Source organism: Falco naumanni, chromosome 7 (assembly GCF_017639655.2).
Source record: "Falco naumanni isolate bFalNau1 chromosome 7, bFalNau1.pat, whole genome shotgun sequence".
NCBI classification, from domain to species: domain Eukaryota; kingdom Metazoa; phylum Chordata; class Aves; order Falconiformes; family Falconidae; genus Falco; species Falco naumanni.
Genome location: NC_054060.1, coordinates 43,681,385 through 43,709,006, shown reverse-complemented (window position 1 = coordinate 43,709,006; position 27,622 = coordinate 43,681,385). Strand labels below are relative to the sequence as shown.

The 27,622-nt window shown below is 41.6% G+C and overlaps 1 protein-coding gene across 11 annotated transcripts in view; it reads right to left on the bottom strand.

Annotated features, from left to right (window-relative positions):
* The window catches only part of FOXN3 (forkhead box N3), a 211,829-nt gene that overhangs the window by 19,793 nt on the left and 164,414 nt on the right, over nucleotides 1–27,622 (bottom strand). For 7 of the 11 annotated variants that reach the window (XM_040600835.1, XM_040600834.1, XM_040600833.1 and 4 more), the window contains one exon: nucleotides 8,694–8,759. The exons of 2 other annotated variants lie outside the window; for them this stretch is intronic. In XM_040600835.1, the coding sequence (XP_040456769.1) occupies nucleotides 8,694–8,759 (66 nt within the window). The remainder of the gene's footprint in view (nucleotides 1–8,693; nucleotides 8,760–27,622) is intronic. 2 more of the 11 variants (XM_040600837.1, XM_040600841.1) reach the window with 1 other exon arrangement.

The following is a 27,622-nucleotide window of genomic DNA, read 5'->3' as shown; positions in this document are numbered from 1 at the left end:
TTACAAAGTCCTGTTAAATGAAATGAACCAAGAGTTTTGACCAAGGAAAATCCAGGAATTTTCACTTTAGTCTGATAGAAACCCTAGCATTTTATATGGAAATATTTATGCATACACACAGAGCCACATGTCAGTTAGCTATGGATGTTGCCTAAATATATACATGTAAAACTTCAAAGCAAACACAATGAAAGTTCTACTGCAAAAAGAGAGCAACAGCTCCTTGACATCCAAACTCTTCTTTCCATGGTTACCTAATTATCCTGGTCTGTTGGCAGAGTTAGCTGATGCTCATCTTACCCTTTCTCCTCTCCTCTCTTTCTGCCTTATTGACAACTCCCATTGCTGCTTTGAAAAATCCTGTTCGCTTCCCTGTAACTCTTCTAAAAATACTGTCTCACGTCTTTCCTCCTTTACCTTCCCCAAGTTTCCTTTTATCCTTCACTCCTATATATAAAATACACTGCCAAGTCTCATAGCTTAGACTTTTTATACATTGACATTCCCACTTGAACCCACCCTTCATCTTCCTTGACTCTGCAGGTTCATAAGTCATGGTGTGCTACTCAGGGAACACCGTCTTCAAAAGCTTCGCATTCCACCCCTCTCTCCCTGCCCCTGCTCTTCCCTTCAGGAATTAGTAACTGTTTAGAAAACAAAAACAACAGAAAAAGTGGAAGTTTGCTGCCTTCTGAAAATACCCTCTAAGAGAGAACTTGGTACCCACTCCTGCCTATGAAATTTGCTTCCATTATGTTTGGTCTGTTCAGCATGCCACCAGTCATTTCAAGGCTTCAATAGGAATATTCATGCCAGAAGCTGCCTTAACTATGATTCTTGTGATTCTTACTTTTCTCTGAAGTTCATCACAACTCTGTATATTGAAATCACCACCCAGAATTCAATAACTATTTCAGCTTGCAACAGCACTGTTATTGCTGCTGATCTTTATTTTTGTTTCCCCAAACTCTCTGAATTATGATGCAGCATTACCATGGCATCTCTAGTTAAGTTATGCAGACAGAAACCCAGAAAGGTTGTATTCAAGAGATCAACTGAAGGAGGACACTGGATGATTCTTTCCTTTCAGTGAACATCTGGAACCACAATGAAACACCCCCCGCCCCCCAACTTGCTGGTAAATTAGCTTCTGTAGCATTCTAAACCTAAAATAAAAAGCAGGATCAAATTAATTATTCAATGGTAGAATATATTAATTTCTAGTTATTCACTTAACTAGTGTGCCACTGTAAGACCGACCTCTATTGCTCATGCATCTCCAGAGCGTTTAAAGCATCAATACCCATCCTTCCCAAAATGACAGTAATTATTTTTTAAAAAATAATAATCTATGTATATAAACTGCTAACACATTGTCCCTGGTACCCAGACACTTTCCCTGCCTTTCTGCAGGCTGTATGAAGATGGCTATTTATTATCCAAGGTATTACTTGCACATGTTGGTATTTTTGAAGGGTTGTGAATTATTTACCGGAAAATACATGGTGCTTTTATTCCACAGATACTTTTACGCCTTACAAGCTTTAATTATGTTTCAAAACCATACTTTGAGGTGAGGTATTTATATTTTAGATTGAAGATTCAAGGTGTGGAGGTAAGATAATTTACTATAAGCCATATCATCAATCAGCGCCAGTCTCGACTAACACCTTACAGTCCAGACTCCTCTTTTGTAATACTTCTTTAACCAATGGTAGACGCAGGTCACATGGTTCCCAATTCCTAGGCAGAAGTGTGAAATGTAATTTACACCTTTCCTGTGCAAGTGCCAAGCGATGTTTATGTCTGAGAGACTCTGCTCAAGAAAACAATGCAAAAAGATCTGTGCATCTCTTTGATACAGGTCTCCTCTTCCACAAAATGTTCCTAGTGAAACACAAAGAGTCTGAAACAACAAAAATCATCATTCACCTTTCAGCTTTCATCGCTGTATTCTGCTTGCGGGAAGCTTAAACCTAGGCAATACTTCTACCGGAGTACAGTTAAACAGCAGACAGAGAATCTGCTCCTAATCTGCTGCAGGAACAAGCAAATGATTTTTGCCTGTTATGCTGCTCTGGTAGAATACCACAACCTGAGTAGGATCTGCTGGCATGTCAAGTCTCCACCAGCTAGCTGTGGAGAGAAGTGATGCATCCAATATAAAATATCAAAACTGCACCTCTCAAATTCTCCAAGGGGGAAAATAACCTGTCTCTTGTAGCCACTTTCACATTACAGTTTAACAGACAATGAAGTGAATGCCATGTAGAACATACCATAATCTGAATCCATCAAAACACTACATTCAGATAGTCTTAAAAAGATCCAGCAGAAGTCCTCGAAAGTCCAGTTGTTTTGTAGCCCATACTCAGCCTCTGGAGGTGGAAGATTAAGTCGAAGGCTACATGATCACTCCACTGCCAGTGCACAGCTGTTTTAATTCAGAGCATTGTCTTGTGTGCACATCAGCCGAGTATAATATCCCAAACTATGGACTTCTTTCATCACTTCACTCGACAGATTGCATCCAGAATCTCTCACTTGCAAGTGTGTGTGCATGTGAAGCAAACCTCCCGCATCCAGCTAAGCTAACAAACTCTTCCAAGACTTTCACAACAATTAAACCCGTATTAGACTGGATCCTTCCCTAAGGATTTGCCTAACACACAGTTTGGCAAAGCTGACATGGAAAAGGAAGAAATACTTAATGGGTAGTCAGACACACTGACACCCCAACAGTTCACTAAACAAGGAAACCAACTTCGTGGTTTAATGTTGGCATATAGAAGTTAAATGGAATTATCAGTGCTGAGAGTAATTTGTTGTAAGTCAAGGAAATTAAAAAGAAAGGGGTAACAAACATACATGTCCTTTATGTCATCTGGGAAACAAGCATACGCTTCATTAAGCTGTCTAGCTCAAGGTCCCCAATATTTAGACTAGTACAGAAGACTGAATAGTATTTATTCAAAATGAACTTTGAAAAAATTACAGTATGAAGGTATCCTGTAGGGACAGACTGGTTCTCTGCCTCTTGCATCATTATGTGGCACATGCATTTATCCCAGGGTTCTCTTCCTCGACCTGTCCCTTGTAGCACAGAAGAAATCAATATAGACAAGAGGTACTGAATTTCTGCTAATATCTGTCAGATTCAGCTTTTTTCTGCCAATCCCTCTTCCAGGATGGTGTTTAGCAGAACACTTCATCTCAGGCCACAAGAACTGAAAACAGGAAAATAATGTATAATTGATGGGACATCAGAAGTTGCCAAAAGCAAATGTTATCTGCCAAATCTGTAACTTTATTCACTTCAGCTCTCTTATCCCAGGCATAAATTTGATGCCATCTGCCTAACTTCTTCTGTTTTATTGCTCAAGGACAATTTTACAGCTTTTAAGTTCCATAGTCTGTAGTCCTACGAAACTGCAAATCAAAGCTGCATCCAACAAGCTGTTGACTCCTAACAAAAATCTGAGGTGGAGGGAGAGAACTGTATCCTGATAATCCTATCGCACTCACACCTTGTCTAAGGACTTTTAATAAAAATAATTCAATCTTCCAAGATATTTTTTGTCGAAATAGGAAAACACAGCTAGAAATTCTTCATTTTGGTGATGCTGGAACTGCCCAACAACAAACTAAGCCATGCTGCTAAATCAAAATACAAAACATTTTACTGTCAATGATTATAATTTTCTGATATAAAAAGTTAGGCTGAAGCTGTCTAATAAGTTACAGTAACTTGTCCACAAGAACATTACAGTTTTAAAGTTTCAACTACAATAAAAACATCCCAAGAAAACAGCATGTTCTATTAGATCCTATTTGGAGAATTTTTGTCTGTTATTAAGGCAATGTTATACAAATCTTTTGTCTTGATTCTGTAAATATCTTCCATGTGGAATGGAATCCACTTGCATTAGCTTAAAAAGAAAACTTGATCGGGCTACAATTTTAGAAGTATAGAAGTACAGTATTAGTAAGTCTCTTTAGGGAATTTACCTCTCCCACCAAATTTAAAATATATGTACCTATTCTGAGTTTTATATGCTTTGAGACAAAGTTTAATAAAATTTCCAAACCAGAGACACACTGATGGCACCCTTGGAAAGCCTGCTTTTTAAGAAGCACCCAGCAAACCTCCATGCTCATATCTTCACAAACATCTTTATCACAGCGCTTCTGTCTCCTGCAAAGACCCACCCACAAAACCAGTGTTTCCAAGTCTCCTGAAGGCCACCACTTTCCATCTAACCCGGGTGAGTAGTGGTGAGCAGTACTGAAAACAGAAGATGGATGTTCAGAGCTGAGAGGATTCTCGGTTTCCTGGTTTCTACCCAAACCCCTTCTGCAAGCACTATTTATAGCTGTTTGCAGTATTATGCTTCAGCTTGAGCAATGTTCTTACATTTATCTGTGTGCAATTCCCATACTATATAGCAACGGGCAAAGGACTACTCATGAATTGGCAGCTATGTACAATACCACTGAGTGAAGAGCTTCTTGAGTTAGGTCAAGATTTCCAGTGTAATCTCTCTGACCACAGCACTGTTTCACTGGCAGTAACAGCAACGCACTACGCACACTCGCTTCTTACTGGCCTTCCTGAAGAGCAAATGGTTCCGAGTTCGGAATGACCTCTCCAGTTAAGACTGTATTGCTACTGAAAACGCTTACAGTGACTTGAATGTCAGGAAGTCCAAAGACACTGCAAACCCACCAAAACCAACCTCCATTTTATTCACGGCAAAACACAATGGTTTGGCAAGGCTAAATGGCATGCCCAGGACACTGGAGTGACAGCTAGTAACAATTACTTTCAAGACATTGGAAAGAACTGAAGTACTGAAAATCTTAATGATTGTACGAAACTAACCCATGGGCTTCACTGAGATAATAGGAATGACTTGTAAATGGAGCTTTACCATTTGTTCACCGTCTCCTTTTCCTTTGTCCTCTCTGTGAATTAAGATTCCCATCAGGGAAAACAGGCCCAGAAATTTGATGCAACTTGCCCAAGATGGCCCAGCAAGTACCCTTTGAACCCTGCAGGTCAAAATACAGTTTTCAAGTAATGTATTTTGGAATTAATATTCATGTACTGGCTACTAATAAAATCCGAAGTATTTGTAACTTGTGATAGCTGCTACTGAAGAAAGCAGGGGTTTCAGTTGCTGTTTCTTTTTAAACATAATCAAATCATACAAAAATTGATGAAATACAAGGACTTTCATAAACTGAAGCAAATAAAGTATTGGAACTATATTCCTACACGCCCTTTCTTGGCATATCACAGTATCTTTCATGCTTTATTCTTGGTGCCAGGTAGATTGTATGTTTCAGTAGTCTCACACCAAGCTGGCTACTTTGAAATTCTGCCTTTAGTTACAATCTAGAAATATCTGGTCTGTGAAAATACTACAAAGTGTTAATATTTTAGAAATTGATTTTGTATGTCAAAACCGCAACTATAATTGCATTATTTCCAACCTTTAGTGACACTGTGAACAATCAATTTTGTATGCTTATGAAGTAAAAACCCCACAAACACAAAATAAACCTAATAACAGAGTTTTACTTTTTTTTTTTTTTTTTTTTTTTTTTTTTTTTGTGTCATGAAAACTAAATCATGGTGTGATTAGGGTAAATAATAAGCAATGTTTCTGCCAGCTCAGACACCATTTTAAGATTTCACATAAAAGCAAAAGCTGATTTTAGAATTCACATGTGGTTGTTAGCAGTGTTTCACTCATGTATGGAATTTTAAAGGGTCATTTAAAACTGTAAAGCTAATTAATTAATCTGTTACAAAGGAGGAATAGCTTACTCTGGATTTTTCTAACACCACTGAGATGGGATTCCTTTCTGAAAGACTATATTGAAAGAATAAATTTTAATATGACTTTGAATGATGGCTGTAGCTAACTTCATTTTAAAGATGCTTTTAGCACCCACATTGCCTAAACAAGCATGGATTTTTATCCTGCTTGAAAGGTAGCTTTTATTCCAAGACGATGCCTTCAAAGTCAAAAGCCAACACATGTAACCGTCCACACAAACATGAATCCAGACCGTCATATGAATCTACTTTGTAGGTACCCATGTTTCACAATGATGGTTAAATGTTTGTAGGACAGGCAAAGGCCTTAATGGACCGGGGTTTTAAACTTTCTGATTTGTCAAGTTGTTATACCGTGAAATGACACCTGGGTTCTGCCTCCATCGGACCATCTTTGTTGTGGAAGTAACTGGCACATTGGGAGTCAGACTCTCAGATCAAAAGGATGTTTTCACCCTTTAACACGCATTAACACCTGTGGCCAAACTGTATACTATGTCCCTCCCTCTTCAAATCTTGTCTTCAGAAGATGAGGAATTTTGCAGTCCTGATAGCTTGAGCACATGTATGACATCACAGTCTGATATGACAAACAGAACTCTAAATCTTCAAGGGGTCAAACAGTACCAGCATGCTTGCTGCCCTGATCATTCGCAGTCCACGACAGTCACTGACAGAGCAGAGAACAAACTGTAAGATTCCAGATGATGCTCAGCATTGCAATGAGATTTTTGCAGCCCAATTGCCTTTTATTTGAGAACTAATTTAAAATGTGAATTTTCATGCAAGTGTTTCTTAATGTGCAGCGGTAATTAATTTGCTCTAAGTTGTCTAAGACTTTGTTAATGCAGTATGTAAGTGAAACCCAACTGCAATTAAGAGGACAGGCTGATTTACTTCCTCAGGTATCCATTTACACACACACAAAAATATTTCTCCTTTGTAATTTAGAGGACCTCTGAAGTTACAATAAAAACTTCTGCCCTTTCCTCCTGGCACCAGCCAATTCTACCCAATGTTTGGAAGGATTCATGAACTTCTGAGCAGACCCTGCATTTCAGTTTAAAGGCACATTGGAAAGCCTCGTTACTTACAGACATCAAGGAGGGAGCCATGTGAGTGAGGAGCCATCTTTCTGCTTTCATCTCCTTCTCACTTATGACCTCCTGATGCAACAGCCCATTGGGAAAGTGACATGAGGGCAGAGATATGCCAAACACATAGAAAGCTAGAATTTTCTTCCTCAGAGCGACCTCTACAAACTAATACAGCTATGATCTCTATGAAATGATAGCACCCAACTCCACTTCCGTGCAAACACCTGCAATGCTGACAAACACACACATGCGATGAAATTCTACAGTATGTTTAGTATATGCAGCTTACTATGGATCTCTTCCCTTTCTTGTCTGTAGTCTTCTCCTGCTCTCCCATTCCTCCAGGAGTTCAGATTAATTCTGTTTTCCCTGTCCTCTTTTGTGCACATACTGCTTTATGTCTCCTCTCTCTCACATAGCCTTTTACCCCTTCATTCCCATTCTAGCCCAACTTTTTTTTCCTCTTTTCTCTGCCCCACAAATCTGACTTCTTCACATTTCTGAACCTTTGAAAATCTCCCATTTTATTCTTCCCAGTAAGCCCAACAACACCTCCTCTCCTCAATAAAATCTTTCCCTTTACCTACTTACACATAACAGGGATTGCTCACCCTTTTACTGCGCACAGTCCATGAGGGTTGTTTAGGAGGACAAGGACCACCCTTCCCTCTTTCCAGAATGGACAGTGTTTCGGTACATCACGCTCCTCCCCAAGAGGAGCTTCTCAAGAGGTATTTCTCTGGCAGGGTCACAAAGCAGGCTGACAATAGCTTTCCTCGGCTGCACAGGAAATGCTTTGATGTTAACTGAGTCTCTTCCCCAGGCAGAGTATCGAAGTGCAAATCAAGACTTCCCTTGGAATTTGGATTTGGTTGCCCAAGCTAGAACAATAGCAGTGATGCTAGACAGGCTGCATAATGGCTTCTATTTTAACTTCTGCTTTCATTTTTCAGAGCTGCCTGTCACTTGGCATTACTACCGTGCTTGCTGACCAGGGATATGTTTGTTTTCTTGTACTCCCTGCTTTTGTGCAGCTGTATTCCTCTACGGATTCCTCTAATATCTTGACTGCAAGCTCTGTGGGGCAGGACGATTCCAGCACCGTTTGCACAACTTAGTACAGTAGGGGCCAGAGCCCCTTCAGTGGTCTGTTAATACACAGCATCACACCGTCAGGTCTGGTCACAGCACAAGGAGGACAGTACTGGCAGGAAATGAGACCTTTCGTTGCTCCCTGGGGCCTGCCCACTGCCTTGTATCAGACACAGCAAAAAAGCAAAGCAGGCAGGCTGTGTGCAAGGAAGGAGCTGAAACAGTGCCCAAGTGAACGAAAAGTATCCAGATGGCTGTGGTAACTCATACAATGGGAGTAAAATCAAAACAAAACGAAAACAAAACCATATGCCATGTACCCTTCGTTCTCTTGCTCTCCCTGCCTTTCTCCTGGCTGTTGCCCCAGGTCTTTCTATCAGTATGGATAATAGAAATTACTCATTTATGTTTATGTCATGAATAACAATAACCCCTCTTTCACATCAGAGATCACGGATTACTATTATTCATGTAACAAAGGATGTAATATGAACCACAAAATTATACTCATGTAAGGGTCAAGGAAGTGTAAGGGTCTACAAGGGAAGTTATATTTCTTCATTAAATCCTTCTTTTTATCTGGTACGCTGTATACTTATAAAAAAGAATATTATCTTTACATGTCTATGTTGCTATATGCTATAGAAATATCTACTCACAACCTGCTTGTATCTCAGGGGGAGTATTCAAAAGCATCATGGCAGTGGCAGCATCAATGTCAGGATCTGGAAAAATCAACCAATAAATACATTATTTACAACTGGGCTAATCTTCTTGCCCCCGTTGCTAAACTATAGGTTCAACCAAATCTCTGCAGTGAAAACGTTTAAGAGTTCATTATTCAGAGGGCTTGTTGATCACACATTGAATTTACCCCCAAACTTGCACATGGTCCCATTGCTACTATTAAGGAGAGTGCAATGATGAATGTCACTAAACCATAGTCATGTATGCATGATACCTTTGCTGTTAGCCTCATGAATTTGCTGTTTAATTCTGTGGAGAGCATTTAGATTTCATTACAAAGGATCTGTGAAAGCAGGTGCAACATCACAATTTGGAAGCAACACACAGGGATGAGCTGACAGTAGAGTGCGAAAGCGTAAGGAACACCTACACCTGAGCAAGTACAGAAGATGACACTTGGTCATTTTGATTTGTCGATGAAGATTTCAGCAACGTTTGAGAAAGTGTTGGAAGCCAAACTGCTACAGTTAAGGGGGGGATGGGAAGAAACCAGCATTTCATTGAAGCACCAACTTATTTGCATCCTCACCCATTGTCACTTTAACATAAGCAAAAAATCATTGTCTGGCCGCTGTTATTAAATTGGTTTCTGAATCCATCATGAACAATCAGATGACAGATGGTAAGTTACAGAGACAGAACAAAATATGATCCTTTTATAACTATATTCACTTGCTTCAGACAGCAGCTCGGCTGCTATGGAAATGTAGGTAGCTATGACAACAGTAAACAACCCCACAACGGACACTGAATAAGCTGAAAAGAACATCTGCCCCAGCAAAGCGTCCCAGCTGCCCTGGGGCACAACTTGCTAATCGTGCAGTGATGCTGTGTGACAGAGAAAGCCGCCTATGCCATGTCCAGATAAATGAAGTGTGCAATTGAAGCAGACATAAAAATGCACACCCTGGCCGACTGCTGCCTCTGCGCTGCTAAACTGAATGACTAATGAGTATGCATTTGTTGTTTGGGTTGTTTTTTTTTCAGCTTGTCAGTATTTATACTAAATTACATACCAAAAAATTCAATTTACTACTAATAGCTTCATGGCACTTTATTTTGGCTATTATGTCAGAAAATTACTTCTCACTGTTAACCGTACCTTTATACATTTCAAATCTATTTATAGTTATGTGACATGGTATAAAGCCCTGCAATTTATTAACAATGCAAATGATGTAGAGAGGATTTCACTATCTGCTCAGCAAAACAGAAATTCACTTGACCAGTTAAGGATAAAAAAGGGATTTTTATTAGTTTAAGTATGTACTACTTTCCTGTGAATAGCTGGAAACACACTTCTAATGGCTGCTCTATTATTTAATTGCTGAAACAGTAAACAAAGCAACAGTGTAGTGGGTGTAAAGCTTAAGTTGAAGCAGCAGCAGACTAAATTAGTATAAAAGGTGCCCACATACTGGAAAGCAGGTGCCTGTCTGTCTGCTGGACAGGTCAGCATATCCTTTTCCAAGAGCCACCAGAAGACTACTGAGAAAAGCAGCTTTACCAATTTATATTAATCTTCCAAGTCTGAAGATACATCAAAAGCAGTATTCCTGCTGCAAGCATCTACGCTGGAAGTGCCATTTCCAAACAGCTTCACTCCTGACCATGTGCTGTGTTGCAGGACTGGGTCGGCAGACCAGACAGCCCACACGGCAAGAGCTTCCCCTTAGTTAAAACTCAAGAAGCATAATCTATCTAACATTAAAAAGCAAGACAAAAAGCAAAGAAGTCTGAGAAATAAAGCCAAACCAAATCAGAATCTGTCCATCTCCTTCATACCATAAAATCAGAAGATTGTTAGAACTTGAATTTACTGTGTAACTCATACAGCCAACTTCAGCATTTATTTATGAGCTGTTCCTAAATTTTGTTTTCTTGTTTTACTTTAGATAGGTCCCACCATTGGGTAATATTGTAGCACAATGATAATTTTGCTGCAAGAATAAAAGGACACAACCATAAAAAACACTTTTCCTGCTGACTGCGGGTTTTGTTCGTGTAACAAACTTTGTGCTTTGAGATAAAATTGATGCAAGTAGTTTTACCTTGAAAGGTGCATTCTCAGCCTTTGGACCACTAACGGTACAACCATGTTTCTTTAATGACTTCATGACACAAACACGGGCTGCTTACAACACATGACTGCATCCACAGCAGCTGTTTTCCAAAGCACAACCATGATTCAAGCCCATCCACACCTGCTGTGGTGTCTAGCTTGGTTTCTGTTGGTATATTCTTGAAAAAAACAAGAGCGCTATTCCATAATGCCTTGGCAGAGGTAAGAGGGCTTAGGGACACGCACCCAGGGTGGTGTCAGTAGGATCCAGGACAATGTGCTTTCAGTTGTTCTTCTGCAGAGAGAAAAGGAAAAGCAGGGACCGGTTGCAGAAGGAAGACAAGAGCCGAGGGCCAGAAGTCAGAGACCACGCAAAGAGGTCCAGAAGCAATGCCTGAAGGCAAATTGAAAAGCCAGTTCATTCTTGCACAGCATTCATGCTCACAATTTGGAGGTGTTCTCCTGAGAAAGATGTCAAGAAGAAGAGCTGGAAAGTAGTCATAAGGAAGAGCACTGAAGGCAGGTGAACGAATGGTGCCTTTGTTTGGACTGGCATTTCCTGCTTAAACCCTGGTACCCACCAGTGCCCCCACGCTGATGGCCCCTGCCCCACAGCTGGCATCCTTCTGAAGTCTCTTCCATGCGGATCCTCTCACTTCTAGCCGTAAGGGCTGGCCTTGCATGGCAGCCCGACCAGGCTGGTAACTGGATCCTCTCCCTTCAACCTGCCTGTCTGCATTTTTGAAGCTGTGGATTTCATAACTGAGATCTCTGCCTACCTCAAGTGTGTGATGAACACAAAGACTCCTGAAGTTATTAACAGTAGGTGGTTAGTGAATAATGATTGCAGGAACATCTTTCCCTAGGAAACACAGTTAAAAATAACTACATACAAAATTTCGGAATTTAGAAAATCAAGTATTTAAATGAATGCATTCAGATTTCTTTTTGCTAATTAAAGTGGTGAACTGACTGCATACACAAACTGTGTGTTCATTTTTCGCTAGCGGAAAGCCGAAGATGCCCAGCTTTCCCAGTGAAAGAGGAAAGTAAGGATCAACAAGGAAAAGGAAGGCTTGCGGGTGTTATACAAAGAAGGAAGAGTATATCAAAATCTGAAAGAGGCAACATTGGAGAGTGACGAAAGTGATAAAAATTTCCAGCAGCCACAGCTCTCCCTAACAAACAGCTGCTGTCTATACACTCAGTGCTTTACGCTACTCTGAAGTTTCAGCGCTTGGTCCCTCATCCTCCAAGTGTCCTTCACAGGGTATCAGAAAGGACCTGGAAGAAACCTCAAGCACCTACATGAATTCACCACGCAGTTCAAAGCCATCAAAGGGCAGGAACTCCACTGCAGCTGCAGTACCTCCCCTTGCAGTGGGAGCCTACTGTTATTTTTGCCAGCATTGCTTTCGAAGTCAAAACTTCTTTTGACAAAGATAACACCAAGGAAGGGTAAGTCCCAAACCTCATGGCAGGCCTGTTTGCTGCACTTCAGATTCAAGCCCCTATTCAGCAAAGTGTTCAAAAGTGAACACCAAATCGGTAAACAGCAGCCAGTTCTTTCACTGAGGAACTAACCCACAATTTATCAGTTTGTGGAATTAGGATCTAGTGCATATTCTCAAGATGTGCTTTAAGCTGAACTTCACTCTGCACGTTACCCATATAGATCTGAATCTGTCCTGCGAAGTGGTGAAATAGCAGGCGTGAAACATTTTGACATGAGATTACATACAAACATTCAGCAATGCAGAGGATAACCCCTGGGTAGCAGACTGTTAATTCTAGAATTGACAAAAAGTAATTAAAAACAAACCTGAGAAAGCTGTACGTGACAGCTGTCCTTTTATTATTTTGTGATCTCTGATCTGAGTTAATTCCATAAAAAAGGAAGTGTTTTACAATAGTTAGTATTATTTTGATATTTTTGTTTCTATTTTTGATCTGATTTCACTGAATGCTTCAAATCCATCCTCTTCCAACGAAATTGTAATCAAAATTTGGATAACACAGTCCCTCTTGATTTTGCTAGAGGGTATTTATTTTTACAGCCATACTATACAGTTTTAAAGAAAATGGCAGTTGAAGCAGTTCATAGCATCCATAGCCTGAATTTTCTAGCACAGATGCCTAGAGAGAGGCACCTAAGATGCATATTTAGATACTACTAAAATGTTACTGCCAACTGATGTAAAAAATATAGTCAGTAAATAAACTGCACCATCTGTACACTACAACCATTACCATGTTACCTCATCAGGAAGGAATTTATAAGATCTTTTAATGTAAAGTTACTACATCTAAAACAGAACTATTTTTGTAAAGAATTTCACTTCATCATTCAGTATGCTAGTTTTCATCCCCTTCTACTTCTGCCTCAGCATCCTCCACTGCTTTTTTCCATTCAAATGCTCTGCTCTAGCTGGAATACGTAAAACACTGCCACAGTACTCAGAAGACAGAAGTCCAGTTTATTCCTTTTCCACAAGATCAGTTGTCTTACGCCCTGCCTCGATTCCTAGCACAGCCCACTCCTACACATCTTTTGTGGTGAGTTGTTTCTTCAATATTTTCAGTTTTCAGCAGCAGGAAGATGTTGCAAAAGCAACAGTGTCTTCCGCCTTTTATCTTTGGGCTTACTAAACTGCAACAGAGCAAACAGCAGCTTGCCCCTATTTAACTTGTCTGTTAATAGATGTGCTTCTTCCCTTCCCACATCATGATGGTTAACCTTGGTATGAGTCAGGTTAGGTCAGATACAGAGCATAATTTACAGAGTGAAGGCTTTTCCACCCCCTTTCCGCACCCCCCACCCCCCCCCCCGTATTTAATTTATTTTGCCTGATGACAGAATAAGAACATAGCTGTTAAAATAAAACTGCAACGTGCAAGATAGAAAGAAATACCTGAAGAGAACTGTAAGTACTGTAACTCTGTCAAACTCCTTGGTGTAGGATGCCACTGAGTCCTCTTCTGAAATATTTAAATAAGGTTGAGAAGAGCTCTTAAAATAAACAGAATAGTTGTGGAAGCATATGGTAAGCCAACAGGATTCAGAACCAAGATCTTGGGAAGAAACAAGAAATTGTATTCATACTTCAACAACAGTGCACGAAAGACCAAGAGTGAGAATTTTGGAAGCGACATAATAGAGGCCAGGAGGAAGCAATTTCACTAACAATACAAAACTGGTCTGGCAGTGACAGTGGTTCTCCCACTCCTTTGAAAGGATCTAATATGAGACACAGAAGAAGAAAGGTACGGGTCTAAATGAACCAATAGTTTTTCCTGTTTTGTAAATTCATTTCCAGCGTTGCCAAGTAAGCTACGGCACAAATTATTCTGAGAGGTCTAATTTTAAAAAACATAGAACATTTGTAAAAGAAACCTTCTTCCTGCTCCTCTATTTTGTTAAATTTGTACCATCATGAAGCTACATACAATCTCCATTCTCTAATGATACCATTTTATCAGCTGAAAAACTGCATGAACAGTTATGAAATACATTCTTGTTAAAAGTATTAGCTTTAATAAAAAGAACAGTAGGAGAAAGAGTTACAGAAGGTCTTGCACATGCACAAACTGAAAGAGGTTCATCTATCATTTGGAAAGCTGTATGAAACCAAAACATGTCATCCTAACTTTTCATCTCAGTAGTAAAGATTAAGATCAATTAACTGTTGAAAGACTCACAACACCGATACATATTTTACCAGTGCAAGATAAAAATCTTCTAAGAGACAGCTGACTAAAGAGAGATGAGATATACGTCTTACATGTAAAAATGGCATATTATAATACACTCTCTCCCAAGAACAGGGCAGAGACCCTTGCTTTGGTTTTGTTCATTTTTGAAATATTTTTCATTTTGGTGTACATTACTGGCAAGCTCAATTTTCAGAGCTGAAGGATGTGAAAATAAAATTTACCCATCACACAAGTAACAGTAAAGTCTTTTTTGAGTCCATCCAGCCTGTGCAGCTTGTAATACTGAACAGAAAACAGCATCACCTGGAGAAAGCACTAGCCAGTGAGCCTAGCGCAGAAGAGAAACAATGTGCTGTTCCATCATGTACTTACCTAATCTGTGATCAGGAATTTCAACCATCTTCTTAACTGACTGCTGCAGCCTCAGCTTCTACAGTGGAAGATGGGATTATGAGGGCTGTAATTCCTTGCAGCCTTACAGGTTGCACACACATTTTTTTGACCAAAGGATAAACACACACACAAACACACATGCTCTTTGTCCCCAGTTATGCAGATGTGTGTTATCTCTAACTGGAACATTAAGGTCATCATTGCTTAAGCCTTCATAATGTCCCTGCTGCTAACAATAGGTTTTTCTTCCAGCAAAGCAGGAGGATGGCTGGCAGGAGGAAGCCCTCTACAAAACTCTGACAATTTAAGACCAAATAAGCCATACCTTATTGTCCCACATGAGTGTTTGTTGTAAGTACTCATTTCCTTCTCATGCTATTTCAAAACACATTCATGTCCACCAGACCTTGAGAACCGAGTATATCTTTCAGTCCAGCAAGCACAAGACATGCCAAGTGAAAAAGAACAGATGCATCTCGCATAGGCCAAGTGACCCTTGGGAAAACCCTCCATTCTCTCCACCACTGGTTCTGCAGGAAAAGGTGGCTCTTGGGTACTTTCACTGCAAGATAAGTCTTCAGGAGGGCTTCACCCAAACATCCCAGTTAGTGGAACCACCATGGCACAAGCCACAGCATGAACACCGCAAGGGAAGGCCAGGGGAGGCAAACATAAATTCCACAATGGTTTCAGGATCCAGAGAGCAAAAGGGAAAGTGTCAGCTAAATATGAAAACACCACCGAGGAAGGTATTTCAGGGATTTGAAAGAAAAAATTGCTACTAATGGTGAAGAAAAGAGGTGAGGCATGTGACACCATCAGTGAAAAGACTGTATATCATCTAACTAGGGAGCCAGATGCAGTCTAAAACCAAAAACAAGAGCAGAAAAGGTGAACAAAAAACCCAGCAGCGAAAATAGCTGTGTGCTAATAACGCAGGCAGACTGACATAATAAAAGAGGCACTCAAGGCACTAGTGTTATTATAGGAAAAATCACAAACAGGGTGGAACAGCAATTATTATTGAAACAGGTGTCAAAAGGTCTGTGCTTTTTAAGGAAAAGAAATATGGGTTTTATATGGTAAGATGCTGTCATGCAATAATGGAACAGCAGACTCTGAAAATAGAAGAGAACAGAAAATGTTTGGAAATGTTACAGAAAGATGGTCAAAGACGACTTCTAAGAGGAAGAAGCTGGGTCTGCTCTTGACTTCCTGCACCAGACAGGGATCGACATAGAGCTCTTCATCATTAAAGAAATGGGAATTACTTTAACATGGGAGTCTAACTTCATAGTACAGACTGGAGAACAAATGCTATTAGCCATGGTAAGGCCAGGCAGTTATTCCTGGATGTGACAGCTAACAAGTTTTTTATCCACATTGCTGAATGAACAAGAATAGATTCTTTTCTGCTCTTTATCTTAAGTAATGAGGATTACTTTGGAAGAGAGGAGCACAAAGTGATTCAGTAGGAAGGATAACAGCAAGTCTAATTTTGTTTAAGATCTATTATTTCCAAAGAGCAAGTTTTGATGAACTAAGTGGTTCCTGTGGAACCTCTGGGAAACCGACTGGGCTGGGGAGCTCTAGACCTCAGCCTGGAGGAGGCTGCAGTTTCTGCAAGTCACTGCACAAAGAGCCTGCTCCAACTTGTATCCTGAGAAAAGTAGGAACAACTCATTCTTTGAAAAAACCCCAAAAAAAGCTAAAAACCCAAGCTGGACAACCGAACCAACACAGAAACAGACTTTAAGAAAAATAGTAATGCTATCATTACAATGAGGTGACCACGGGGGAAAAGCAAGGAAGAACTATTAACTTTAAAAACAGTTTCAGTACAGCAACATCAGCTGAAGACAAGACTGGTAACCAGAACACTTCTAGGCAATGGAGAAATGGTATTTTGGGAAACCTCTGCTAACAGGAGCTGGAACCAAATAAAAAGTTTGAATGTGGAGTCTTCGTAAGTATTTACACATTGTTACTGCTCTCAGTGTGACCCAGAGAAAAGGACTCTCCAGAAGCTGCCTCCCAGACTGCTCCTCTAGGGCAGGTAAGCCCTCTGCAAAACTCTGTGACAGAGAGGGAAAGAGCACAAAAACAGTCATGAAGAAACTCTGCCAGTGGGAACTTATTTGTATGGAGGCTCACCTGCATAAACCTGCAGAAGCACCAGTCTGACACTCCAGGACCAGACCTCATACCACGTCATGACAAAACTGACCTGCAAAAAGCTTATAGTCAGTGCTATGGATGCACAGGGCCCATGCCTATCAGCTTCCCGTGGGTGATGTGCTCCGAGCAGGATGCCTGAAGCCCAGTGGCTGTCTGCACTTGGAGAAAAGCAGCACAGAGCCGGAGCCTCATATCTGACAGTCAGTGCAGTCCAGAGGGTTGATGTAAGCCCAGAGCTGTCATACACAGCCAGCCTGAGCTCTGTGGCAGCAGCCTTAAGCATAAGCAAGACTCCTGGTATAATGAAAAGGAGTTGGCCAGAGGCCAATCCAGGAGCACCTGACCCATGGCACTATGAAGGAAAGCCAGTGAGCAAGCCACATGAGACCTGGCTTGCAAGTGGTCTCACCTCTCCCACTGCACTCCCACGCCTGCATATAAACTTCTGTGCAGACTCTTGCCTTCTCTCTTCTGCTCTTCTCTGCAGAACAGCAGAGCGGGTCCAGGCAGGAAGGTGCAGAAAGGTGCCAGCAGGCAGAGCCTCATATATGGGTGACTGGGAGAACCAGAGGGGAAGGATGGTGGCCCACAGCTTAGCGAGGTCTGCGCGCAGGGTCTTCTCTGTGAACCTAAGGGGCTGTGACAACTGGCTGCGAGCCTAGCAGTTCCCACCCTGGTGTATGCTGTGCAACCCTGGGTTCCAAGGCATGGATGCAGGCAGGACAGCTAGAATTGCCCCCAGAAGTAAGGTTAAAAAACCAGTGTAAGCATAACCCGCTAGCAGGTACACAGGCAGGCGGGCAGGCATGCAGTCTGCCAGGGTTACACTCCCTACCACACAGCCATGACTGCCAGCCCATGCTTGCCCTCCAGTTCTAGGTTACGTGTCTTTCCCCAGAGGGACAGTGGATAAACGAAGGTGTGTTATTGCTAATTCTTGAGTAAAGTCACACCTCAGAAAACAGAACACTTTTTGTTTGTAGAGTTAAGACCAACACATACACCAAGACAGATGCATTATAAATGAAGAAATGTCAAAGTCTGTACCATTTACTTCCCTTCTTCCTAAGACTGAGACCAACTTACAGTCACTAGTATGAATCAATCAGTAAACAACTAAATCAAATTAATAGTTTTGAAAACCTATTATTAAACATATTGGAAAACCCTGCTGGGGCACCCGTTCCTCCCCTGCCAATCTTTTGCAACTGTATCCCCATTAAAGACAAACAGGACCTAGACACAAACTGACCCAAACAAATGGAAGCAGACTAAAGCCTGTTTTCCATCAGAGCACTGACAATCGTTATTTTGCATTGCTGCAAGCCAGCCCTAGCTTGTACATGGCGATGCTAAAGACTCGCCTGGGTCTGTGGATGACGGCTGAGCACTCTCCACAGGGAGTGATGTTCAACATGGCTGGAACAAGCTGTTCTTCTGCTTCTCAGAAGGAAATCAATGGAGGAAGACAGCCCCAGCAACACTGCCATCATCTGACAAAACCAGTTCCATTCTTCCTGCAATAGTCTTTCTAAACTTCTTTAATTTTCAAATAAAGGAAATGACAAAGAGACAGGAATCTAGTGTTTAGAGCCTTTTAACTTTTTTTGCTGGAGAGCCTCCCAAGTGGGCTGAGAGATGAGACGCAGGCCAATGGTAAGGCAGTGTAAGAAGTAACATAATTTTTGAAGGATTATTGTAATGAAATATGAAAACAAAGATAGCCTTTGAAGATCTTGACAATCCCACTGCAGATGTCTACAGGATAACCAATGGAGTAACACAATTACTTTCTAATTAGAACAATCAATATTCTGAGACCATATTGGCCTTTTTTAGTGAAAGCTCCTGCTGAAAGCAGCAGAGAACATAAGCTGCCTGAACACTGAAAAGTCTTTAAGAGTGAAATTAGTTAGCCTTAGGTTAGGTTGGGGCTTTAACTTAGCTTAAATAGCATACATAACAATAGGATTTATTTAAAACAATTGCAATACTGTTTAGACTAAACATTACATCCTAGTTATTGGGGGTGTGTGTTTCTTTCTTCAATACTTCATAGAAGAGATTTTGTAGAAAATATGTTGTAAACCTGGTGGGGGGGGAAACTATCAAACTTGCTTTCACTTAAATTTTTTTTTAATTTGGTTGCATACGCATCTCAGATCTTCCAGTAAACACTGTGCTAATGCAAAGATTTAGTACCGTCTCTGCTATTATAGTAGCAAACATGTAAGTAAAATACTGGCTTCACTGGAATTTTTTACTTAAACATTTCAAAAACAGAGAAAGTATGAAATGCCACGAACTGAAATGTGGTGAAGGAATAAGTCACTTGAGTCTTTAGAAAGTGAGTACTAAGGCAGGACTTTCCAGCTAAACTGTGTTTAAAGGCCCCTTGGATGCTTCTAATGCCAAACTGCCATCATGCAGCTCCTTTCTACCCAAAACAGTTGAAACAACCTTTTACTATTATCTGTTACAATTTAATTAAAAAAACCTCCAAGAATGGGAGACAGCATTCCACTTATGCCAACCTTTGATTTGCTACAAATGACCCTGTAGCGAACTCCTTGGACTCTGAATCCCCACTAGTTGACAGGCAACATTATCAGAGGAGTAAGGAACGGGCAGAATACAACCAGAATTCCTTTGCAAACTCAGATCCTCAGCTGAAAGGTGTAAACTGCATTTACTTCACAAAACAGAGTAGATAAGCTAAGGGGCTGTTGCCCTGTTCTCTTTATGCAGTGAACAGGGACCCAAACCGACCACTTGCACAGGCTGTGCCTAAACGAAGTCACTGGACATTTAAAACAAGAAAAAAGAAATAAAGCTTTATCCAGATAGTAGTGAGAGCTGTGGCTGCAATCCAGGAAAGCACTTCCGTGTATACAAGCCAGAGAATGAGTAGTGCCTGTGGAAGAGGATCACAGACCAGCATCCTGCAGGGCTCAGCCCCAGACTGGAACAGCTGGACAGCTTAAATGTAGCTCAGGACAGTTTTGTAAAAAATCAGTGCTTTCATTAACAAGACTCACAAGTGTGTTTTGCACCGTTCTTGTGGGCACACAGCAAGGCCAGAGGGGAAACCACCTCTTCAATGGTGCTAGGTCTCATTTCCCCTGCAGCTCCCCAGCATTGCTCCCCACCCCAGGCAGCCTCGTCCCTGCCAGGGAGGAATGGCCATCGCTCCAGCCAAGCAGGTGCCAGGACAAAAGCTGCCATGAAGAAAGAGAGAGCTTACTTGTAGTTTTGAGTCTTTTTGTCAAATTTGTGTTTAAAATCAAATAGGAAAAAACCTGCCCCACGTTTCTTTTCATACTTCAAAATTTCAACAATGTCTAGTGAGAGCTGGTTTACTGATTTTAAGCACAAGTTTCTGTAACCCTTGTCAGTGCAGCACACAGACATCTTTCTGGCCTTTTAGAGAGTTCTGCTTCATGTACGTACAGCAAACAGTACATACTAACTCTGCCAGCGCAAATTCAATTTACTAGTATGATCTGTGCGTCAGATCTGCGTGTCTGTGAAAGCAAAGCACGGGCTGTCTGGGGAAACAAATCTTAATAATGTTTGGTAATCAGATCGATTACAGCAAAACAGAGATAAGACATTTGTCTTGCCCCCCCCCCAAACCCCAACCCCAACCCCTCCCCATCTCTGCTCTCTGCGCACTGATCTGTAACGATTGCCTGCCCTCTCATGGGAGAGTCAAACGGACTGCGCAGAGGCTCTCCCAACCCATCTCGCCACCCCTTCAGGGCCAGAAAATGAAGAGTTTCTAAGCACCCCGGTGTCTGTTGAAGCTGCTTCTTCCCACTCTGAAGCTCCCTGCTTCTCCCTTTCTCCAGCAGGGGGTAGAAAAATCTCAAAGTATAAGGGTGCCGGACCTCCAGAAAAGCAACGTGAAAAAAGCTCCTACTTACTTTTCTTTTTAATGCCATCATTTATAGGCAAACAGCTGTCTTGCATGCAGTCAGGAACAAAACTGAAAACCTTATAGGGACCCCTTCCCCTCCCCTAACACATACCTGATGCCCCAATTTAGAAACAATTATCCATAAATCTGGTGCAACGTTTCATCTGGTGCAACAAACATGCTAATAGCATGTATTATAGTCTTTGTAGAGCCTTTGTTATAAAAGCCACAAATGTGCTTCCACTGGGAAAACACCAATGAAAATATTTCTATTTTATGCAAAATTGTCAATAAAATTCCAGTAAAGTTGGAGACCTGGTAGTTACAGGACCCCTTAGTGCAGAAAACCAAGAGTTAGACTGTACAATGATAATACAGTTAGGGAAAACAGCGTAAAGCCTTAAAATGGCTAGAGGTATGTTGTATCACTTGTTTCAGAGGAGACTAACAGTGGTAATTATGCCTGATTAAAAATCAATGTTGCTAGACTTGATGTTGGCTGGGAAGGGCCTGGAATTCATAAATCCCCACACTCTTAATGCTGGGAAAGCACTGAGCTACATCTTCCTTTATCAGGGATGAACGCAAGCAGCTCTCTTCCTTACAGTTTCAAGGCAAAGTATCTGGAAACATGTTTGAGGCTGGTTCTCATGTCACTACTGGGTATTTTAACAGAAGCGTGAGGACGTATTTGCAACGTTAGAGAGAGCTTATTTACAAAGTTAGTTTTAGAAGTGTGAAGACTTCCTTTCTATTCCTCATGTCAGCCAGCAACATTGAATCTGATCTGGCCCTCAATCATGATAATGCAGCACAGCTTGCTTAGGCTTTTTACTGATGGGACTGCTTTGAGATTGCTAGAAAGGATGCTGATGAGTATTAACTATGATGTCTGTCATTTTGTATCTCTGGGTAATCCTACAGCTCTATCATTATGATAGCAGAGTGCCTCTCAAGAATTTAAATACAGAAATTCTTTATTTTCTTTTAAAACTTTTAGATTAAATGGTTTGACTAAGGGTGTATGTGTACATCAAAGAAAGAGACATGCACATGCGTACAAAGCACTGGAGAAAAAGCACAAAAGGTAGAAAAATGAATTTTGTGGCAAAACCTGTGATAACACTCTGAGTGTGTATCCTACATGAACTCCACCTTCCATGGTCCTCAAAGCTCAGGCTACATTGCAGTATCATTACTGAAGGAGGTCACAGCTTCTTCAGGGGGCAAAACTGGAGGAAACCTCTTAGAACGCTTTGACTATTTGGACAATTTTGTCAGCTTTCCAACCTGGGAACTAAACAGCTACATTCATAAGAGCCTCTATAACATTTAGCAGAAAAACTTCTTTTAAATCAGCTGAAGGATTCTGTCAGAGTAGCAAATTCATTCTTACTGGGAAGTCATGTAAAGGGTATATATCCCACCCAGACCAACAGAGAGGGGTCTACATCCACTGTTACAAATGGATGGAGAAGATACTTCCCGCTGGCCTAGGAAAACAGTCATCCAATAGCTCTGGAAAACTGAAAAGCCCCCAGAGCAGAGGCAGAAGCAAAAGTGTGCCACAGAAAGGACATTTTCTAGTGTTATCCCATCTTCTCCACCACCACACTTTTGTCATTTGCTTACAGGAATCTGGATTTGCTAAACAGACCAAAGCCCTGGCTGGAAAGAGCTGCAGGCTTGCCTCCCATGTTGGCTGATGCCATGTCTCCATAAGGTGAGATGCACAACTCTTACATCACCACAGTGCCACCAGCTGACCAAATCTAGAGAAAGCTTCTCACTGACCCCACACAGATGTTTAGTCTTCTCCAGATTTGCTTCTTGGCAAGTGTTCTTATCAAACCAACCCTTACCTCCCTTTCTGAATGCAGCTAGGGAAGAGGAGCTGACTACAATCACCTCCGAGTTTCACATGCCGGCAAAAGAATTTTCCTTTCAGATAGCCTAAGCGTACTCACAGCTATTGCCATTAGTGGCTCACCCCTCTTTACCCCACAGAATGCAACTAAACTCACATTTCTAGTCAAAACCTTTTTTAAACATCACTTCCCTCCAGTTTTCCTTTCTTTCTATTTTCCCGTTCCTCTTTGGCATGTGTCAGTCCTTCCAGGAGGCTTTTCCCCCTTTTTCCACATGGATAAGCACGTAGTACCCGCTGCTGTGGTTCCAGAGCTCCTCACTGCCAGACAGAAACACGGACATGCCCTGCCCAAGACCCCCAGTAAGGCCGGGCCAGGGCTGGGGCCCCGCGTTTCAGCAGGGTCAGAAACACAACCCCTCCGGGGCAGACAGCCCTAGCTGAACATGGAAATACAATGTGTTAATAAGTAGGTCAGACTGTTCCTATAAAAGCAACGGGTTTAACACTGACCGTGCCTGCCAGCAGGAGAGCGACTGCAGTTTAGCCCTCTTTCCCACATTCAGCCTCTTCAAAGACCGCCCCCCCCCCCCCCCCCCCCCCCCCCCCCCCCCCCCGCCATCGTCCCCCCGGGCGCAGGGCAGGGCTGGTGGGGTGCCCGCAGCCCCATACCTCGGCCCGCAGCACCTCCGCCTCCGCAGGGCTGTGGTCAGGAGCCACCGCTGAAACCCTGCACCAGAAAGCAAATTCCAAGAAAACAAACACTATCACTAGGCAATTGAAATGCAGTTGGTATCACTAGGCAATTGAAATGCAGTTGGTAGCAACAAACAAACCATCTGCAAGAAGGATCTAGGGCTCTGTTCTTGCCAACAGGTTCAACAGGTTTTGAATATGAAGTCTCGAGGAGCTTTATCAGTTCCTGAAAGGAAAACACTGCAAAGATTTTGTCACCTGGGGTTTCACTGCTATCCCTACTTTAGTTCAGCTCCCCCACCCCCCTTCCCTTTTGCAAGGAAGTATTTTGGCCCTCTTTAAAATAGCCAAGAAAAACATTTCTCTCCTTTCCAACCTTAAGCATGCTGTGGGCGCCAGGGGCAGGGCCGCATGCTGACACGGGTGGGAGGAGAGGCGGGTGCCTGCAGGGGAGCGGGAACACTTTTCACTTTGCTTGAGTTTTCAAAATGAAGCGGGCGGTGGAGGGAAAGGTGGTGCCAAGGCAGCACGCTGGGCCTTCGTGCAGCAGCAGCACACCTGGGCTGCCAGCTCACCCAGCCCTCCACCAGCCACTGACACGGTCCTGCGTGACCCCACCATAAAAACCTGGGGGGCTGAACCTTACTCGCGCGGCTTCTTCACCTTCTCACAACCCATACAGAAAACTCTTCTCAACAGAAGGATCACTGCTTGCAAAGGACACCAGTATTTCAATAAAGGCTCCGAAATACTCGTCATTTTCTTCAGACGTAACAGCAGTCACTGGTGTTTACTAAATGCAGTGTAAAAGGCAAGACTTCATTCAAACATTTATTCTCTCAATGAAGCAGTTCACTACGGTGCCTCTGCAAATGGATCTCCATAAATCAGCCCAACACGGCATTGCGTGGACTGCAAGATCACATCACAACACAACGCCCAAATACCATCTGCCCCTCCTACCAGCTGGTCTTGAAAACCTTTGGCTTTTGTAAACAACTGCTGGTCCATTTCATTTTGAGATGCTGCACAAGGTAGCAGAACACACTTACAAGCTGACTATAATCAAAAGCTTTATAGTCTGCTAAACTTGTTTTAAATAATGCATAAATACAAAAGAAGACACACAGTACTCTTCATCAATTTTCATGCAAACTCAGTTCTCTGTTGCATTTTCTGTTTATAGCTGCACGGCTTTAAACCACAGAATAAATAGTATTATTTTCCATTCCCTTTTAGCTCTAGTCCAGAAACACACACTACATTTAATTACTGTTTTGGTAGAGTCCACCTACGCAGATGGGCTGTGCTTGCGTGAATCAGCTGGTGTGTCTCTGGATTCAGAGCACAGAAGAGGTTAAAAAAACCGAGGGCACTTATGTCAGCCCCTCCTTCCTCTTCCCTGCATTTCATCACACTGAAAGGGTTTAGAAGTAAAAAATTCCTTCCACATCATATAATCCTGGCATCTGCTGCGCAGCAAATCAAGCTCACTCATTTTGCTGTGTTATTCCCAAAAGTAACTGTACAGATTTGGGTCTAGAACTCCATTTTCCACTCCTTGAAGTTTCCGAATACCTGTTTTTCCTATTTAGGCACATCAGAAAAAGCAGTAAACACAGCTAATAAATACAAAGCAATCTTCTCTGTCTAAGTGCAATTCTGATCGCATTACTTAAGAAATATAATTTCCTAGGGCTTTTTACTACCTTACTTTATGCTACACATGATATGGTATCAATCTACCAACTTCCTTCTGCTGCCCTTTTCTTCAGCAGCCCGCAGCTCACCCATGACATGATGTAGTTCAAACACGAAGCCATTACCAAGATTAAGCTACTTCGAAGGAATCCAGTGTAGAGACTGAGCAGGTCGCTGTGGTCATGTTTATTATTTAATAACAGTGGGAATAATTCATATCACAGCAACAGTTCTCTACCACTCCATTTATCAATTTCCAAGAAAAGTACATCAGACCTCCAAGGCAGTGACAGGAGACCAAAGGCTCAATCCATCTGGACTTTCTCTGTTAAGCCCTGGGCCCATATTCAATGACAGACTCTAGAGTAAGATATATGACAACAGTCCTTCTTCACCTATACCTGCCCGTGTCAGCAAAACCCTGGGAGCAGCACAGCCTCAAATTCACATCCTATTTCCATGCAGACACTGTGGTTTCAGGGAATCTGTTTAGAAGGATGAAACACATGAAGTCTAATTTTTCTCCTTTGCATGGGCTGCTGTATTCACTCTGCAAGCTTTTTGAGGCAAAGATGGTCTCTTACTACATGTGTCTCGGCTGACAATAATAATTGCTGTAGTTGTCCTGAAGTCTACAGTTTCTCAGATATTTTTAATGTGATCTAATAAGAAACCTGATGTCCTCATTCACACCTTTCTCAGACACATCTTTGCAAAACAGGGCAGTGTCTCAGTCATTAAGCTTACATGATCACTGATTTTCTCCTTTAACATGCTTTCCTTCACATCCTTGCTATTTGTTAATGTGATTTTCAATACATATTGAATATGCAATGGAACAGAAACCAGAAGAGTCATGATGAGATGACAGTAACACTTAAAACTTTATCCCAAGAATCCCCTCATTCCTACACATCTCACAGATGAGGCATTTTACTTTCAGCTTGCTTTTTCCTACATGCCTTTATCCTGCAGCCTCAACAACTGATGAACTAACTGTGTTTCCAAATCCTTACAACAGGGCCAAGGTTTTTGCCTTTTTGTTTGGCTAATCTTTACACATCTATTTGCCTTGCTGTCATGACAACTAAACAGCACATAAGTGATTTGGGTTCATTCAATAGATTCCAAATTGGTAGCCTGCCTATTTTGTTTGCTTTAGGGCAAAAGGAGGAAGCAAACAGCAGCTTTGTAAGTGAAGTCGCCTATATTCTTCTCTCAATTATGGCTGTGAAAAGATATAGAAATGCAAAGTACTCTTTACAAACAGAGTCACTTCATGCTGATCCAACTTGTTTCAATTCACTTTAATTTGATTCTGCCTCTAGAAGTGGTTTAACTTTGGCACCTACTATGGTTTATGACGTTTATACAGATTGTTTTCAACTCAGCAGGACAAACTAATGTTAGTAAGTTCCATTTAGTTTTAAGTATTTGTTTAAATGTGGGATGGGAGCTCACAACCAACAAACCCTGAGGCTACAACCAGCTCTCTGGGTGCCCAATGCTGTCTTCTCATTTGTATCATCTGACCAATTCCCAGTGCTGACATTGTTTAATACTTTTAAGTCTTTTCCATTAACGTGGAAAAGAAAAAAGCTACTTTAAAAGGTCTAAAAAAATGCCACAAAAGCATTTTTTAATAACTGCTTGCCAAGGATGTACTGCTGCATAATAATTTTACAGAGTAGCTGCAGCAGGCAATCAGGTCTGGCATATGGTAGTTCAGCTGCAGTTTGAAGTAGGTGCTGCTTTGAAGCACAACTTTACTGCTCATGACTTTATGGCAGTAATTTGAAGAGTTCTTACCCAATGTTAAAAAAAAAAGAAAAAAAAATAACAAAAAGAACTCACTGGAATCAATATATTCTTTAATAAATTAAATGAATTTTGAAACTTTTGAAGTCCATTCAGCTTCTTCTCAGCCTGTCCCTGGCAGCTAAACAAGTACAACACACATCACGGCAAGAGGCCAGAGCAATATCACAGCTACAAATCCCCTTTCTTTAAAAGTCTACCCAATTGCATGAATGAGATTCATCATTTCTTACATGTGTTTTATAAACCAATCAATTCCTGCATCTTCACCGAAATGGAACTGTCTCTTCTAGAAAACTGTGCAAGGAGCAAAGTCCAAGAGCAAGGGACACAGAGAGGCTTGGCTCACTTGGCTCCTCCGGCAGAGTAGGGGGATCTCCCCTTCCAGCTGCTCCATAAGCACCGCAGGCATTGGCAGAGAACCTAATTTAGCAACATCCTACTGGGACGTAAAATCCCATAGCAACTAACACACAACTACCACAAAGTCCCT